Raw genomic sequence first — 17364 nt, 5'->3', positions numbered from 1 at the left:
CCAGTGTGACCGGCGGACCGCGACCGACCGCTGACCGCCCACCCCTGTTCCAGGTCCGGCCGCCGCCACCGCTCCGGAAGTGACGTCACCAACGTCGCCGCCGACGCGTCGGCGGTCATCGTCGAGCGAGCCGATACGACGGCCGGCTACGGCCAGTCGCGGACGACGCTCGGCCCGGTGCGTCGTACCTCAAGTCTTGGCGAGCTTCTCCGGCAGTGACACAGGCAGCCCGGCGAGACTGAGACAGCCGAGGGCAGTGACAAGGCCGACCGGGACTCCGGTTGTGAGAAATCGTGTAAGAGAGCGGTGACACTGCTCGAGTGACTGCAGCTACCACCGAAAAAAAAAAACGAGACGATCATGTCTGTCGGGACGGGCCCGCCGTTAGTGGTGGTCACATTGCTCGCGATGATTGCGGGACTAATGTGTTCAGACACGGCCAGCGCCGCGGTGGCTGAGGACAGCGAGCTATACAACCGTCTGCGGAACCTGCTGAAGTCGGCCGGTCCGCTGCAGACGGCGCGCACCACCAACACCACGCCGCTGCCGCGAGCCGCGCTCGAGCGCATGTTCCGCATGTTCGTCAACGGCACCGTCGGCAACGGCAGCGGCGACGAGCCGCTCGACTTCTCCGACCTGATCGACAGCCGCGGCGAGGCGAGCCGCACGGGCGTGGTGATCCTGGCCTACTCGGCCATCATCCTGGTGTCGCTGTTCGGCAACCTGCTCGTCTGCCAGGTGGTGGTGCGCAACAAGCGGCTGCACACGGTCACCAACACGTTCATCGCCAACCTGGCCGTGTCTGACGTGCTGATGACGTGCCTCAACATCCCCTTCAACATCAGCCGCGTGCTGCTGGACGACTGGCCGTTCGGCGGCTTCATGTGCAGCGTGGTGCCGTACGTGCAGGTGTGCGCCGTCTACGTCAGCGCCTTCACCATGGTGGCCATCGCGCTCGACCGCTACCAGGTGATCGTGAAGCCGCTGAAGCCGCGACTGGGGCCGCGACAGGGTGCCGCCATCATCGCCGTCATCTGGCTTCTGGCGGCCGTTATCTCGCTGCCGCACGCCGTCTACAACGAGGTGGTGACCGTGTTCACGTTCCGCGCGCTGTCACGCTGCCAGACGCGCTACCCGCGCCCGTCGCGCGACTTCCGCAAGTGGCTGACGCTGCTGACCAGCCTGACGCAGTACTACGTGCCGCTGACCATCACTGGCGTAGCCTACTCCATCATCACGCGCAAGGTGTGGAGCCGCGTGGTGCTTGGAGCCGCCACCGAGGAGCAGATGGTCTACCAGGCGCGCGCCAAGCGCAAGACCATCAAGATGCTGATGGTGGTCGTGGTTCTCTTCGCCATCTGCTGGATGCCGCTCAATCTCTACCATCTGATCGTCGATTTCAGCCAGAGCACCAGTCCGACGCGGCACAACTCGACGCTGTTCTTCTTCTGCCACTGGCTGGCGATGTCCAACGTCTGCTACAACCCGTTCATCTACTGCTGGCTCAACGAACACTTCCGCGCCGGCGCGCTCTCCTGGTTCAAGTGCCTGGCGCGCCGTTCGTCCAAGGTGCATCCAGCCATTGAAATCAACGGCATCCTGGTGCAGACGTCACGGCGGCGCGGCGGCGACTCGACTCCCAACACCATGTCGAGCAGCCTGCGCGCCGACTCTGTGCGCCGCCAGGCGCCCGGTCGGCAGCACGAGGTCACCCTCAACGGCTACGTGGAGATCCGCAGCCGGCGCGTGCTGGCCTCGCTGCTGGCGTCGGGCCGCGTGTCCACCGAGCCGGAGCCGCTGGCCGCCGCGCCCGACTCCCCGGGAGAGCCGCGCGAGAGCGGCTTCCCGCTGCTGCCGCGCCTCTGCGAGCAGGGCAAGGCAGACGCGTACGACGTCATCTGCCGCAACATCGAGATCGTCTACCGCAAGAAGGAAGGAAACGGGACGGTGCGCGGCGGCCGGACCGAGCCGATTCCCTCCGCCGACCAGTTCAACGTCAGTATCTTCGCCGGCGGCGAGACGCCTGCCGCTGCGACCGGCGGCGCCGACAGGGAGCCGGAGGACAGCGACATGGTGCAGCCGGTCTCGGAGCGGGTGTATCGTGGCCAGCTGACGGGCCTGCTCCGGAAACAGGTGCTCAACGGGGACGGCGGCGGAGGCAGCAGCGGCGGGCGCAGACTCCGTGAGACCAGCTTCGCGCTGGGCGACCCTGGCCGGACGCGGAGGTCGCCCAACCGGCGAAACTCGTCCACGCGCTCCCGACGATCGGTCTGAGCTGAGTGTCACCTGACCCGTACCGAGACCTGGCCCTTGGTGGCCTGCCGCTCTCAGCGCCGCCCTGAAGAGGCTCGTGCCGCAGGCTCAAAGCGGTGAGTCCCGGGAAGCTGCAGCTGAATAACTCAAGAGGCGGCTGCGCACGTGGCGGTGTCGGTTACTATGTAGTGACGTCAGTGCAGTGCAGAGCCGGTCGATCTGAGAGGACGAACGGTAGCCTCAGATTGACGACCCAGTCGGTCACATGGTGTGTGGTCTGGAGGCCCCTGAAAGTGACGAGCAATCGCGAACAGTCAGTTTAGTGGGTCGAGTCAGTGCAGAGACTCTAAACATCTCCATCGTGCCGCCGTCTGTGACACTAGAGCCCGTCAGGAGGCCACCCGTGTGACAGGTCGGTGGCAGAGCTCCTCCTCCCTCCGCACATTCCACGGTGACATGACACCGCGGGGCGGGAGTGGCGTGACCTCTCATCAGACTCATTTGCCGCGTCAGTCGGCCTGCCCTTCTGTCATCGCCAGCGACTCGCAATGTGGTTCCGATATGTGTGTTGTATGTAAACATGTCCCCAGCGATCAAATAATGCTCACAGTTTCGTGTAAATGAGGAATCGGGAAAATACGAGCGTGCTCAGCCAGGCTTCGCGATTAAATGGCGTGCTGAATAGGTACAGTGTGCCAAGAAACCAAGTTCGCTGTCATCTTTCCAGATTTATGTGCTTTAAGAGACAATTGATTAACAAGCGCAATTGATAAGCATATGGAGATCATTAAGCCTCTTCAAGTATGATCTGAGCGTTGCAGCACATCTGTTTAGTGCTGATTTAAAGCGCAGCATGGTATAATCAGTTTTAATTATTTGCTCATGTTTATCCTATACCTAATGCACATATATAAATCCAATCTGAGCTCAGTCCGGTGTGCTCCTTTGCTGAATCAAAATTTGTGAATTCCTATCGAACACCTGAGCTGGTACAGTTAATTTTCTTATTCCCGGTCTGCTTGACTTGCCTAGCATGTAGATATTCAGCCGTTAACTGTCTGATGGTCACTGTCAATGATTCGTTAAGCCGTTTTTAGTCGCTACTTTGCCCACGCTTGGTGTGCGATTGTCAAGTCGCAGCATTCCGTGTTTCTGATGCGATATATGTATATTGATTATTGTAGTTAAGGGTGCTTTACGTTGTGTATTTGTTGTTGTTTTTTCTTAGACAGCAGGTATGTGCTGCCGTCTGTTGATTGTTATTTGGTTAACGTCGGCAGTATGTTGCGATATTGTGTTTCAGGCGTTGGCTGTGCAGCAGATACACACGTTTTTCAGATTGTAAATAGTTTACTTGTTGTGAACATATTCGTTGTCATAAAATGAGGAATTTACCTACATGCCCTGTGTATTAGTGTTTGTATATGTCAGCGAGTTTGTGCTACGAATATGGATTAGGCAGCAAAACTCCAACAAAGTTCCATTGCTTTGGAGTGGCCACACATGTGCTTCGACGAATGTATTAGTTGCTTTGTCACCTCTTCATCGACGTTGTATATTTAGGTCAGTGTTTTAAAATATTTTCATTACCAAATACGCATGCATAGCAGCTCCAATGTAATTTAATTCTTTTAAGTAGCACCCATGTGTACGTTTCAGGTAAGAGTGAGAGAGAGAAAAGAGAGGGATCTGGAATAGAAAAGTGAAAGAGAAATAGAGAAAGAAAGAGAGAGAGAGAGAGAGAGAGAGAGAGAGAGAGAGAGAGAGAGAGAGAGAGAGAGAGAGAGAGAGAGAGAGAGAGAGAGAGAGAGAGAGAGAGAGAGAGAGAGAGAGAGAGAGAGAAAAGGGAGAGAGAGAGAGAGAGAGAGAGAGAGAGAGAGAGAGAGAGAGAGAGAGAGAGAGAGAGAGAGAGAGGGAGAGAGAGAGAGAGATGTGAAAAATGAGGTCAATCCCAAAATGGACGTTAGAAACATCAACCATTTTTCTGTTTTTAAACAAGCACAATTCTTTGCATCTTGTGTGCCAGGCTGGTCCAAACTTGCTCTTCAAATTCACAACCATTATGGCTCATCAAAGGCAAGAGGGCGTCAGCACAGAGCGATCGGAAATGATGCCCTTCTTACTGATCTGAGCCTTTGCAATGACATGTTTCGCATTCATTTTCGACATTCTGTGATAGGGCCGTGCATGCGAGACGCAAGGGACTACGTTCGGAGTTTATATGTAGGTACTTAAGTCATTAGACGTGCGATGTTTTTTAGACGGTGTAACAATGCTGCATTGAAACGCTAGATGCGTATTTTGTAAATAAGTTGTTTCGTAAATTGTGCGTTCACAAACTTTCGGTGACAAACTTTTCTAGTCACTCTTATTTCACATTTTTGTAAAGCATTGTCGCCTAAGTATTCGTAAAGAAAGCACGTTGTTTAGTTTGAGGGGATTTGATAGGGGGGGGGGGTCTCATTTAATTGGTTCAGTGTCCCACATTGTTTTTGGCTGTACCTATTCGGTCATTTTATTAATTTAGTAGATACCGCGCTACATTTTCATTTTTCTCTTATACCCTTGTACAGCTTTTTGAAATGTGCATTGTGCATTGCCCCAGATAATATTGCACATTTTATCCGTGCACCAGTGTTATCCATTTCCTATCTCTTCAGTCTGTCATTAAAACAAAATATGCATAATTTTGAACGATGTGTCTGGTGTCACGAAAAGTATTTCATGTGGCGTTTTAATTGGCTGATATGTCTTAAAAGTGAGGCTGATATGCTTGTAAGAGATTCAAACATGTTGAAAGTATTGCCTATGAACAAAAATACATGTCTAGCTTTACCATGTCGTTTCTTTAATATGTTAAAAGTGCATTCAACACATTTAAACAGCACCAGCTGGCAAGTATGGTCGGGGCTTTCACTAAAACGTGCCGGTTGCGATGCCCGCGGTGTCTAAAATCCAATATCGCATCTGTCTTAGCGTAATGCTTAAAGGCGTGTGGCCGCCCATACGACACTGGTCGGTGGGCCCTATGACGCCGGTATTGGAAATAGTCCGGTTGAATTGGTCTGTGATGACGTCACCGGTCACGGTCATGTCACGGTCACCGGTCTGTGCCGGTCTCACCGGGGTCAGAGCCCACACCCGACAGCAGACAGTCGTCTCATCTCCGAGTCGGCGCCACCCGCCGTCAGAAACGAGCCGGGGCCACCGGACCAATCCGATATCGGTCCCCACTCCGCCGCGAGCTCGGCTACGGCTGAGAGAAATGGCCCCGGTAAGTTTGACGATTTATGTTTATTACGCCTTGCTCGGTCCTAGTAACACGGAACTTTTCACTCGTACTGCACCGAGCGGTTAGAGACAGGGTCTGTTTGAGACGACGTCTTACTCCAACTCCAGCTGCGGCGGTCGCTCCCCTAGTTACCACTCTGGACGTTTACGGGAAACTTTGAGAGGTATCTGTGCGCTACCACGGTGCGAACCTTTTGAACCTTTCTCAAGAGTGGTGAGCAGAATGACAACGAAGTGGCTGGCCACATCAGACACGTTAGTGTGACGTCAAACTTTGTGCTTGATCTAAAAACACAACCAGTCTCCGAAGAGCAGCAACTACTGGCAAATACGTCCGACAAAGGGAGCTTGATTCATTTGAAACCTAAACCGTGTATAACTCATCAAATACAATTTCTACATTTCGATTATTGATTATTAACCAACTCATTCCGTCGGCTGCACGCACCCGCACCTCAGTCATTCTAGCCTTTGGGGAAAGTGCAAAGGCTCGCCCTACTCTCCCACTGCAGTGCCAACTGCCAGCAACCTCCCCAGACTACTCCACACGGCTTACTTAAATTCTTTATTTTAAAGTTCTCAGGGTCAGTTTGCTGAGATATCGTCCGGAAAATTACCCCAGCAATGACGGGCATACGACACTGACGACTCGCTCGACAAAGGATGACAGCCAGGACCATACGACCATGAAGGGATTAAACTGAACACGGAAACCAACGATCCGTTTAAGGGAAACCTGCGAACATAACGTATTACCCATGGACTCACGGTCCATGGGGTCACAGACACTTTCTTACGTAGTTTTAAGAAACGTTGACACAAGCTTGCATGCAAGTATATGCATGCTCACATGCAAGTGCAATATGCATGCTTACACTGTACGCACATTGCACACATACGCCTATCCATACATGACAAATATGTATATCCGTCACAAACAGCACCCATACATAATGCCCAGTGTCCATCACTCAAAAGTTAACAATGCTTCAACGACAAGCGCAGCGAGACTTAAGTGCTGAACAAGACAAATGTTAAACTGGTTAGGATAGCATTCATGACAAACTCATCAAAGCCAAAGAGCACAAGCTCCATTGTGCGCCAAAATATGGTCAATTCAAATAGATCTTTATTCAAACATGTGATGTCTTACATTTTTTTTTGCTACGAATATCAAAACAATAAGAAAAATGGCGGCGCTGTCGTGACGCGGAGTTTGGCACACTTACGTTTGCATATTTTTGCTAACGTAAAAATAATTTTTTTAACGATTTTATTGTTACAGGGTGCATGAAACTAATAACCTTTTAATGTCTATAGCCTAATGTCAGGTCAATTTTAAATCTCTATAGAAGAAGTAAATGGTAGAAATGCAAAGTCGCTTTTTCATATAAGCTTCAAATCCTCGAACTCCATTTAAGGCTAATGTCAATCTTGAATCGTGAATTGGAAAACTATATACACTCGTGACCTAACCTAAAAAGCATTTGGTCATGTTCGGCGATTAAGCGTCGGCTACGCTACGACAGAACCTTTTGCACATTGGGCGAATTCCTTGTAACAAAACGGTTTGACTACTATGCAGCATGATCTTTTCCAGTCAAATCATGACCCTCGCTTTTGGTCAAATTTTCATGTTGACCTTTAAGGTCAAATCAGCATTCATTTCGCGCGTCTCAATGAGAAAAAAGACGGAGGCGATGGAAATAAGAGCCAATGTCGCGAAAAGTTTCATGTGAAAATCTACATATTTGTCGAACAAAACGCTTATTATGTCAACAGTCAAAACAATCGATACGACCAGGGGGTTACGGTTCTATGCTGCCACATAGGGAGGGCTCAGGAGACAGATGACGTCATGGGGTGTCAAGGTTTTGTCGATTTTTAAGACTTTGCTGTGCTGTAAATTTTCTTGTTTAGGCTCTAAGGGAGCCTAAAGGTTAATGTCAAACTGCCTTAGAGGATACAATCCTCGAAGATAAATATTGGCGAAGATCGGTAGATACCCGCTGACGTCATCTGTCAAGGTCACCGATGTAAACAAACGGCTAACCGTTCTACCTCCTATATACGGCCTTGGATACGACTAGGTGTCATTTCTTCTACTTTCATACAACAGGGAATAGTTGTCATGGGCACTGTCGCTTTGGTCCCTCAAAAAGATAACTGAAAATAAATATACCTCTTTGAGTACAAGAAGTCAAATCACTGCCTACATACTACACATATACATATAATAAACATCTGCACACATTATTGTCCAGGTAAATATATCGATGACTGCTCACAGTTTGATAGAACATTCAGGCATGTCATTGGCTCGCGCCATAAAACACTATTTATCCCATTGTCAGACGCCCAACGCCCGCCTTAATCACAACAGCTCTTATGTCAACAAACTAAGCACCCCTCCCCTACCCGGTCCGCAGTGTGGAGTGAGCACCTTTTGACGCAACACAGCGCACGGCACTCAGCAGAAGGCGCAGACGAACAGCGAGCAGAGTGCAGCCACGATGAACACGGCTACGATCCAGCCGCGCGAATGGCAGCTCGACCTGACCGCGTAGTGTTCGCTCCAGACCGCCTCGCTGGCGTTCTTACCGACCGGGTACTCGAGCACCACGCTGTCGCCCGACCAGAAACTCAGCGGTACCGTGCACGAGGTGCTGTTGAAGCACAGCCGGTCCGCCGTACGCACGTCGTACACCGTCTTCTCCAGCATCACGTCGAAGAAGACGTCGACGGGCAACATCTCGTTCTCGCTGGAGAAGACCAGGTAGTAGTAGTCGTCGCCGATAACCTGCACGGTCAGCTGGTCGGAGGCCGAGTCGCCGCCTCCCGAGCAGACCGCCGACGCGCGCAGCGGCTGGTTGACGATGACCCCTTCGCAGCTGAGCAGCGCCTCCTCGCTGCTGGAGAAGGACGACACCATCTCGCTGTGCGAGGTCTCCTTCTGCGGCATCGTCTGGTTAACGCGGCCCCGGTGGCCGTTGTAGGTGAGCGGGATGAGCCGGCCCGCCATGGGAGACTCAGTAGTGCCCTCCTCGGGCTCCGGCGCCGCCGTCGACGTCTGATTAATGACAATCGCCTGCCGTCGTCTCCTCCTCCTCCTGGTCGACTCCTGGATTTTGCGCTCAATGACGGCGTTCGTGAGAGGTGTGTAGAACTCCTTCGCTGCCACCGGCCGGTTGCCTTCTCTGGGGTTCTGCTGCGCGGGCCCGACAGACGTGTACGGGGACGGCGCCGTACTGTCGTGGCCGTGAGCGGAGGGAGCAGTCTCGTTCTCCTCCTCATCGTCATCTCGCAGCTTCTCCTCAATCTCCTCGATCTCCTCGTCCCTCTGGACCAGCTGTGTTTCGGCGTAAGACGTTTTCACCGGGTTGGGTGTCCCGCTCTGAGACCTCTCTGGCGCCCTCCAGCCGCCCCTTTCCGGCTGCTCCAGCACTATTCCCGAGGGTCTCCCGGTCGGCGCCCTCTCTGTTATGGAGGGTGATCTCCAGCCCGAGTCTCCCGCCTGGTGCGCCGCCACTGGTGCAGAGGAGGTCCTCGCACCATGCACCCTCTCCGGTGCTGAGGACACCCTCCTCACAGAGTCGCCAGTCTGTTCCGGGGCTACTGTCGGGGAACTGGGGCCCAGTGTCCTCTCTGGTGTTTCTGACATCCTCCAAAGAACTCTCCCAGCGTGTTCCGCCGTCGGCTCTTCTGGGAGAGTCGGCATCAGGCGGGCTTCTTGGACGTGAGTCGCCGCGGTCGGCGTTAGCTCCAGGGTGTTCTCGGTCCTGCGCGGTGCCTGCGGCGGCGGGTCGGGCCGGACGGACACCCCCGGAGCGCCCCGGCCCGGCGGCCGGTGGTGTTTGAGGAACTCTCGCCACTGGCGGCGCACCGGGTCCAGTTCGGCCTCGTCCATGTCGTCGTCCTCCTGCTCGTCCTCCTCACTGCTCTCCTCCTCCACGGAGTCGAGCTGGCCCACCCAAACGCACTCGTTGAGCGCGCGCCAGCCGTGCACTACGAGCAGACTGGTGCCCGGCCACCTGGCGAGCAGAGAGGCAACTACGTCACTACAGGCTACCAGCAGAGGGCGCAGCCAGAAGTACGTCTCACACTACCTTAGAGAGGAACTAGCAACACTAGAGCAACTACTAAACAGGACAGAGGTAAGCCACACTACATCAGATGAAAACTACGTAACGCTGAAGTACCCAGTGAACATATTGGTATAGATGGGATAGCTTGAATGTTTGAATGAACGGATTGACAGAGCCCAAGCGCACAAGAAGCAGAGATTGTTGCATAGGCCGTGACCCCTGTCATCCGATCGGACAAAGCCGGGTAACAGGAGAATAAACAAGTCAAAATAAAGCGACAGCGCATGTGGTAGACTGGAAGAGCTATCCGCCAAACGATTTACTAGAAATCCTCATTTGACATAGCGACAGCGACAGGACTACATCAGGGTAAGCATCTGACGTAGAGAAGTAGGGCGGTTCTGAGAGACGTCAAACTACTTTTAGGGTCAGGCAACATACTAAGTGGAAGACAGGGGCGCGGGGCACAGCTATGTCTCAGAGTAGCAGAGTTCTGTGTATAGCACGGGCTGCAAGCAGAGCACATGGTTGACGATTGGATAACAGCGGTTTTGATCCATCATAACCCAGCGCAATGCGCGGCGGTGTGAGTCGTCAAGACCCAGTGAACTGAAAAAAACATCCTCGAATCTGCGTTTGGTAGCAGCCTGTAAAACGACGCCAGTCGCCACCTCATTTTGAAATTCAAATTCAAAGATAGGATACGTTTCCTTTTAACTATTCATTTAATTTACAGGAGTGTGATCAATATAAAACGAGTTATTCCAGGACAGTTGCGAACACCACCACTGAGGCTGTAGTATACATTAATAACACAGATGTGGACACCAGCCCTCATCAAATCATCATGAGCTTGACATTATTTCGTGGACATATTGATACAGAATACACTACGCAGTGCACGTAACTTACATGCATTGCAAGCGTGCATGATCAATATTCGTGCCAGCATCGTTACTTTTAGCACGTTCGCGCAGACATCACAGTAATTTGCAGCCGTATTGCATTGTCCCTTCATGATATCACTCTGCTCCTAGAATACAATGCACGGAACGAATTCCATCGACTGGAGCTGCAAACGGCTAAATTCCACCGTCATATGGCATAGCTACAGCACCGGTCAGATTTGTACGAGCTCGGTGAAACGGGTTTCATTCCTGTATTGCCGTTCTCAAGCCATCCTAGCCGATACTGATCCAGCAATAGTATTGTCAGTGGGTCACTACATTGTCCGTGGACTGCAGACAGTCATATCAGCTGCATCCCAAGTCTGACATATCGCATAGTGAGAGATATTCCGAAATGTATCCCGTGGTTGTAACGACTGATTCTAAATCCGAAGGGGATATCACGGTTGGTTATAGCGATTGCATATCATATGAGTTTAGAGAACCGTCTGTGACAGGGGCGCTTCTCCATTTGTGGCAACGTTGAAATACGTGATGCGTGTTTTAAATCCAAGCATATCAGCCTGCCTCAATCACATACATATGTGTCAATGGCTGAGTGTGAAAAGAATAAGATATTTCAGTAAACGTTTAGAATGAACATTAAACTTTTATCACAGGCATTGGCGGACATGTCTGATGCACCACATCATATCAAAGTTAACAATTGATGATTACGTGTACATGTTTTTGTAAAAGTCCAATGTTCATCATGATCAACGTTCCAAGTCGACATTAAAGCTTTACCCCGCCTGCGCACTGAATGGAGACCGTTAACTTTTCTCTAAATCCACTCGACGCAATGAACATGTTACCAGGGCGGTATCACTAGTCCACATAAGTCTTTCGGAGCAATAGTAACGTAATATCGCTCGGCAGAAGTAAAGGTCAGGTCCTGGTCACTCTGTCGCTTCGAGTGCTGGACATCCCGGTGACGGCAGTTGCAATACACCTACACCAGGCTGGTGCAACAGACTGACTGGATTTGATCAATTTAGCCGGTATGCATGATCACATTCACATATGCAGATTGCAGAGGTAGCAATCAGAGTCTAGTGGAAAGGAAAGAGTGTACTACAAATACTCAACTAGACATTTGTATGGCCATGAAATATCAATAAGATCAGCACCTAAATTCTGAATTCCCGCTTTCAAATAGCATCCATATCTGAGCATAAGCGAATAGATCATTGACATTACATAATATTTCAATTGACTCGCATCTTTTGAGCACCTAGTCCGAACTGCATTCCCGAGAGCAGTTCGGTCCTCTGTGGCCTGTGCCAGGCGAGCTGTGCCGGTCGATAGGAACACGTGCCGTCAGGGGACGCCTCGCCCGGGACTGCTGCAAAAGCTACCACGTCACGAGTTGAGGTCTGTGAAGTGTGAAACTCCCACCACATGCATCCTTCATGGTAAGTTTGGAATAGGCGCTGTCCGGTGAGCTAAGCTTAGGGAAAGACAGCTTGGATTTCAAGACTGTTCTTAATTCCTACAATAGTTTGCCTCCGTGGCTATATAGGTTAGGTTAGGTTAGGTTCCTCGCTGCTACATCCCATGACGCAAGCAAGACTTATGCCTATTCCACTCACAAATCACATTGCATTCTGCAAATACTTTGGTAGTTGCAGTTGGGCAGGTTGCCCATGAAATATTTAAACTTTGCAACTAAAATATTGAATTAAAAAAGGCCGTTAGCTATTATCATTGGCTTGATGGGGCGAATTGGCAGGACTTTAGTTAAGTACGTGGAACGCCAGAAGCATGTCTGTCGGAGAAATCCTTGCATTTAAAACCGCTTTGATCTGGTTTCGGTATAATCTTCAAATCGACTGTCAGGGCGGACTCCGTGATCCTCTGCCCCGTCAGCCCATCCCCGGACAGTTTTTATACCGCGGCATTTCCCCGCGCGGCTCCACAAAGAGAGCTCGGTCAGAGGTCTACCTGCGCACGTGCCTCGGTCTGACGTCTCCCTCCGGGCACACCAGAGGGCAGGAGCGTAGGGGGAGGGTGATCCCCCTGAACTGTTTGTAAGTACAACTCTCCGAGACGACAGCATCATAGCTCAGACGACCGCTCACACAGCCACCGTCCAAGTCGACGGCAGTAAAACTTCAAAGCAGTGAGCGTGTCCGGAAAATAAAATAAACCAACACAACGGAATTTATTCTCCGACGCCGGCAGGATAATAGTTTACGAGCTCCACCAAAGCTAGAATAAAAGACAAATGAGAGAAGAAAGTTCTGAAATGCAGGCCATTACAACACGATGTTTGAGATTACAAAACAACTACACGTAAAATAAATGTGTTATTCATGCGGTGAGAGGACAATTTTGATTTGCATACTTTGTTCAGCGAGCAGTAATGCAATCCAGTGTATTGCGAGCACTTCTGCATCACATAGAACCGTGAAACAAGGGGAAGCCAGTAATCTAGCGTCATTTGCACACTGGTACCAATAGCTATTGTCCTATATGATGTGACTGCGTTTACTGGTCCTTCGTACAGTCCACAGCAGAAGTAATGTGGGGTTTCAGTCATGGGTATGTTCTGCTTCTGAAGCTTAGGAACGATTAACCAGACTACAATGAAACTTTGAATGTAGCTTATATGTATCGTCACCCTTGCAGCTGCAACTTTAGCTATTGACATCTTCTTTTTGATCACTCCGCATTAAACAATGGCCAGTCAAAGCCAACCGTTGAGATTGGTAAAACCCTACATTACTTTAGCGGTGGGCTGTACATACACATATCTCACTTATATTGAACGTTGCATTGTACCTAATCATACAAGTTACTTTTTTATTACATCGTATCATAAGATCCTACAAAATCGGATACGATTGTTTCAGTAAGGCTCGGCCTCTTCACTCTTCATCACAACCGAGTCAAGCCAACATTGGTGGTCCCTATCTTAGAAGTTCCGGTATGGCGAGAACGAGGGTCTCTATCTTAGAGATTTTCCGCAGCACAAGAACGGGATCCCATGGAAGTTCTAGGCCGAGTTATTAGACCTATTTGAAACTCAGAGCACGTGAATGGAGTACCGAAACTGGAAGTTGACAAAATCAATTAAAATGCGGGCTTTGGCCGTATTTAGTCATCACGAGATTGACATTTAGGGATGAAAGTTCTCAGCAGACGCTCCCTTGAATAAAATATCATTTTAGTGTCGTGTTGTCACTTGTGATATACATGCAAGGATATATAGAAAGACTGTAGAATGCATACTTTACGAATCAAAAAATGTTTAGGAACATGAAATGCATTTGTTTCGACTGGCATTTTCTACCAACGCAAACATTGGCTTGGCCTTAAAACGTAGACCTAATTAAAGTCGCCATATAAGAACTTGTTTAAAATTCAGGCGGCACGTTTTTAACTGAACAAATATACCGATGGTCCAATATTCTACAGACTTGGATTCTAAAGCATGTGTCTTTTAATTAGGCCCACTTTATTGAATAATACTATCGTAAATTATCCTCCAATATGAAAATCAAGACAAAAATCAAAAAGAGAGATGATTCACCTGACAAATGGGCTGACACATGCTGCAACTTATTGGCAGGGATCTGATGCCTAATTTGGATACCATAATCGTTCTTACCATGAAATGCCACAGGGCTTATGTTAAAATGCCGAAATTGTTTGTAAAACTCCAGCCCTCGCAGGCCTCGGTGAATGAAAGCGATAATGAAACAAATATACATGCATCAAATAAAAATTCATACCTATATGATGCTTAGCATGTGCATGTGCAATAGACCGATAAGCATATGTACCTATGTAAGTGCTCACCATCCACTTGGATAGGGTCAACCATCCATTCGCATCCACTTAGGAAGGATCCATCATCCATTCACCATCCACCGGCATGACAAAATGAAGCGAGGTGCGCACTGCGCAGTGCGCACCGCACGCTCCCCAATTTCACAGCGCCGCCTAGGTTGACGACATTTCTACCACTAGATGGCAGCAGTAGTGTGCGCCTGAATGCATGCTGTGCCGGATAGCTTGGATCGAGCGCCTGTACGGCGAAAGCCACATTGATCAGTAATCACGATGCCAGCTGACATAGGCCAAGCTATTCTATTGAATGCTTCAGAGGAACACAGCAAAGGTGTAGTTTTGGTTTGCCTGGTATCCTCAAGTTAACAGATTTATTCATATTTGCAGATGCATGAGCTCGATTACCGCTGAAGGTAGGCATAACTGTCGTAATATTCACAAGCCAAATCGATTATATTATATAATGCTGATGTGATGAAATCAGCTAACAAATTTATAACGCATAGCAGAAGCAAGAGTCATATTGCCTTGATAAACAATTAACATGGAACAATGCGTTGCAGCTCAGCTTGAGGCACAGCAAGAACATGCCCCAGACGAAAGTCGACAGCGCCACCTGCCCTACCTTTTCCACAGATGTCGCTGTAAGCCTCCTGTCTGCCGTCTGGACTGCCTGCGTCGGGTCCATGACGAGCTACCGACTACCCCCTAAGTCCTCATAATCCATCTTACCCTCTCCCATTGGCGCGCTCGCCTGCCTACCTGGCGCAGGCGGAGACGGAGATCCTGGATCCTCTGAGCAGGTAGAAGCCCCAGAACTCTCTGACGTCGTCGGTAAGGGTGAGCCGATGGCGCAGTGTCACCGGCACGCGCCGGCTGTGCTGCGGCAGGTGGCCGTGGGCCCGGTACGATGTGAACGGCGCTTCACTGGTCAGCTCCTGCGCCTGCAAACGGTGGGGGAACGATCAGATAGATGAGCCTGGGAAGGTGTGTGGGAGGGGGGGGGGGGGTGGCGGGTGACTACAGAAGAGGGAGCATAATGATGATCATCTTGGGTCTCACGCATTCAGGAAGTATTGTCTGAATTTCCGTCAGTTTAGCAGCAGATTTGCAAGCGCGGATCCGCGGATCCTATGTTAACAGACCCTGTTCATGTCTGCTGATTTGTATCTTTCCTGGTTAGATTATGCGCGTTATACGCAATTTTAAAAAAAAAATCACACTAGAGCTGCCATTTTTACAATCGTACTGACAACGAATGTTTGACAAGTAAAACGGGGACTGCATCAAAATCACACTTCATTGATCGCCCCTTGACCAGTGACCATAGGCGCAGTCGGGAGCTTTCTTAGCTGGGAGAAACATCACATTTTCCGATGAAAACTTGGTCTCAATATCAACAGATCGCCGTTACATTTTGACAAAAGTACGCTCTTGGGATGGAAATCAAGTCAAACAACCGTCAGGTGAATTACAGTATTATCAAATCAAGCGTCGTCTACATAGCAGGGTATCACCTCCGATGAACAATGCCCGAGACCATTTTCAAACACAATTTTGCACGATATGAACGATGAATCACCCATCCAATCTTCATCAATCGGTCTCCGCTGACGGCGTTCTGGGACGGATGACCTACTTATCGTCCGGTCTGCGGCCGGTGCTCAGAGCAGATAACCTGAGGTCAAGGTCAGCTGAGACCCGCCGCCGGGGGCGGTGACTGACCGGCGGTAGACCATTCAGCAGGCACGTGATCAGCCAGCTGTTGCTAGCTGAGGCACCGGGAACGTTCAAGCGCCCAGCACTAGATGAGCTGCACTGGCCGCCGGACGTTCGTGATTGAATCATTGGTGCGACACGTCACTTTGCGGCATTGGGTTAACGGTCATGACCCCGTCTATTGGCGTGGTCTGGTGGTGGAACAGGCACATATTCGCACCCCGCAGTAGTCCCAATGAAAAGACCACCCTTCTGAGCAACAGGCAGAAGAGCATAAAGCAAATACCGAGGACTATCTTATCAACATTACGGAAAAGTATCGATGACGTAGAAAAGATAGGTGGCTGATGCATCAGATTTGATCTGACAGTGCACACAGAGATAGAGCTCTGAAGCTAATACCGTACATAAACAACACTTACGTGTACTAGCATCTATAAACAAACTCGTTACTTTCAGTTCAGCGTACCCAAATATAAGCATTTTTACGTAGCTCTTTTTCTGGAAACGACCGATGGACCAATGATCCAATAGTTCACTAAAAGACAATTTACGCACGTCGCACACACATAACAGTCATACAAGATATGACGTTAACAATCTTGTATGATATGTGCGAACGGTGCGAGGCTGCGTTATCTGTGCCTTTGCCAGTTCTCGTCGTAATGCCCACTTGTTTGTGGTTGTCGGGTGAACCGAAAAATAAATAATAAATAATAACCAAACATTTCAATCGCGCCGCACTCCCCTGTGCGCCGCCCTGCCCTGCGGCTCTCCCCCACCTACCTCACACCAGACGCTGGAGATGCCGTCCTGGACCTCCCTCATGTCCGAGGCGGTCATGGTGTAGACGCGCGGCGCCAGCGACACCTTCCTCTGGTAGAGCGGCACGGCGATCAGCGCGCACGGCAGCAGGAAAGCGAACACGAACAGCCGCAGACAGCGCATCGGCGTGCGCAGGCCGTCCGAGGTGCCGGCGCCGTAGCCGGTCCGACCTGAGGTCAACGAGTCACCAGTCACTGGAGGAGGGGTCACTGACCGGAGAGAGGGGTCAGGCGGCTAGAGAAGGCCACGGCGGGGTCAGGTGGCTACTGGGGAGAAGGTCAAGCTGACTGGCGTGGGGTCAGGCGGTGACTGTTTATGAACACAGCTGCCGGGCTCGTTGGGTGCCGCTGGTATCGAGCCAGATTTCAATAGATCGAGGTGGTCTGACTCTGTGTTCATAGGTCCATGAGGTCACAACACATGTAAGTGACAGATATAACACATGAAGC

The 17364-nt window shown here is 50.5% G+C and overlaps 2 protein-coding genes across 2 annotated transcripts in view; one reads left to right on the top strand and one right to left on the bottom strand.

Moving 5' to 3' along the window:
* The first annotated feature begins 299 nt into the window (after positions 1-299).
* Positions 300-2318, top strand: LOC122382841 (neuromedin-K receptor-like). The gene has a single exon (XM_043368691.1). The coding sequence runs from the start codon at positions 361-363 to the stop codon at positions 2272-2274; it is 1914 nt and encodes a 637-aa protein (XP_043224626.1). The 5' UTR covers positions 300-360; the 3' UTR covers positions 2275-2318.
* Positions 2319-6090: 3772 nt separating this feature from the next.
* LOC122382840 overlaps positions 6091-17364 on the bottom strand; it is a 30151-nt gene continuing 18877 nt past the window's right edge. The window contains exons 2-4 of the mRNA XM_043368690.1: positions 16877-17085; positions 15134-15315; positions 6091-9575 (exon numbers count right to left, since the gene is read on the bottom strand). Of these exons, the coding sequence (XP_043224625.1) occupies positions 8015-9575; positions 15134-15315; positions 16877-17085 (1952 nt within the window). The 3' untranslated portion in view covers positions 6091-8014. The remainder of the gene's footprint in view (positions 9576-15133; positions 15316-16876; positions 17086-17364) is intronic.

This window comes from Amphibalanus amphitrite, unplaced genomic scaffold (genome assembly GCF_019059575.1).
Source record: "Amphibalanus amphitrite isolate SeventyFive unplaced genomic scaffold, NRLGWU_Aamphi_draft 000148F_arrow, whole genome shotgun sequence".
Taxonomy (NCBI): Eukaryota; Metazoa; Arthropoda; class Thecostraca; order Balanomorpha; family Balanidae; genus Amphibalanus; species Amphibalanus amphitrite.
This window is presented reverse-complemented; position numbering and strand designations above follow the sequence as displayed.

Coding starts and splice junctions, on each gene's coding strand:
- LOC122382841 (XM_043368691.1), top strand. CDS start 361: ATGTCTGTCGGGACGGGCCCGCCGTTAGTGGTGGTCACATTGCTCGCG.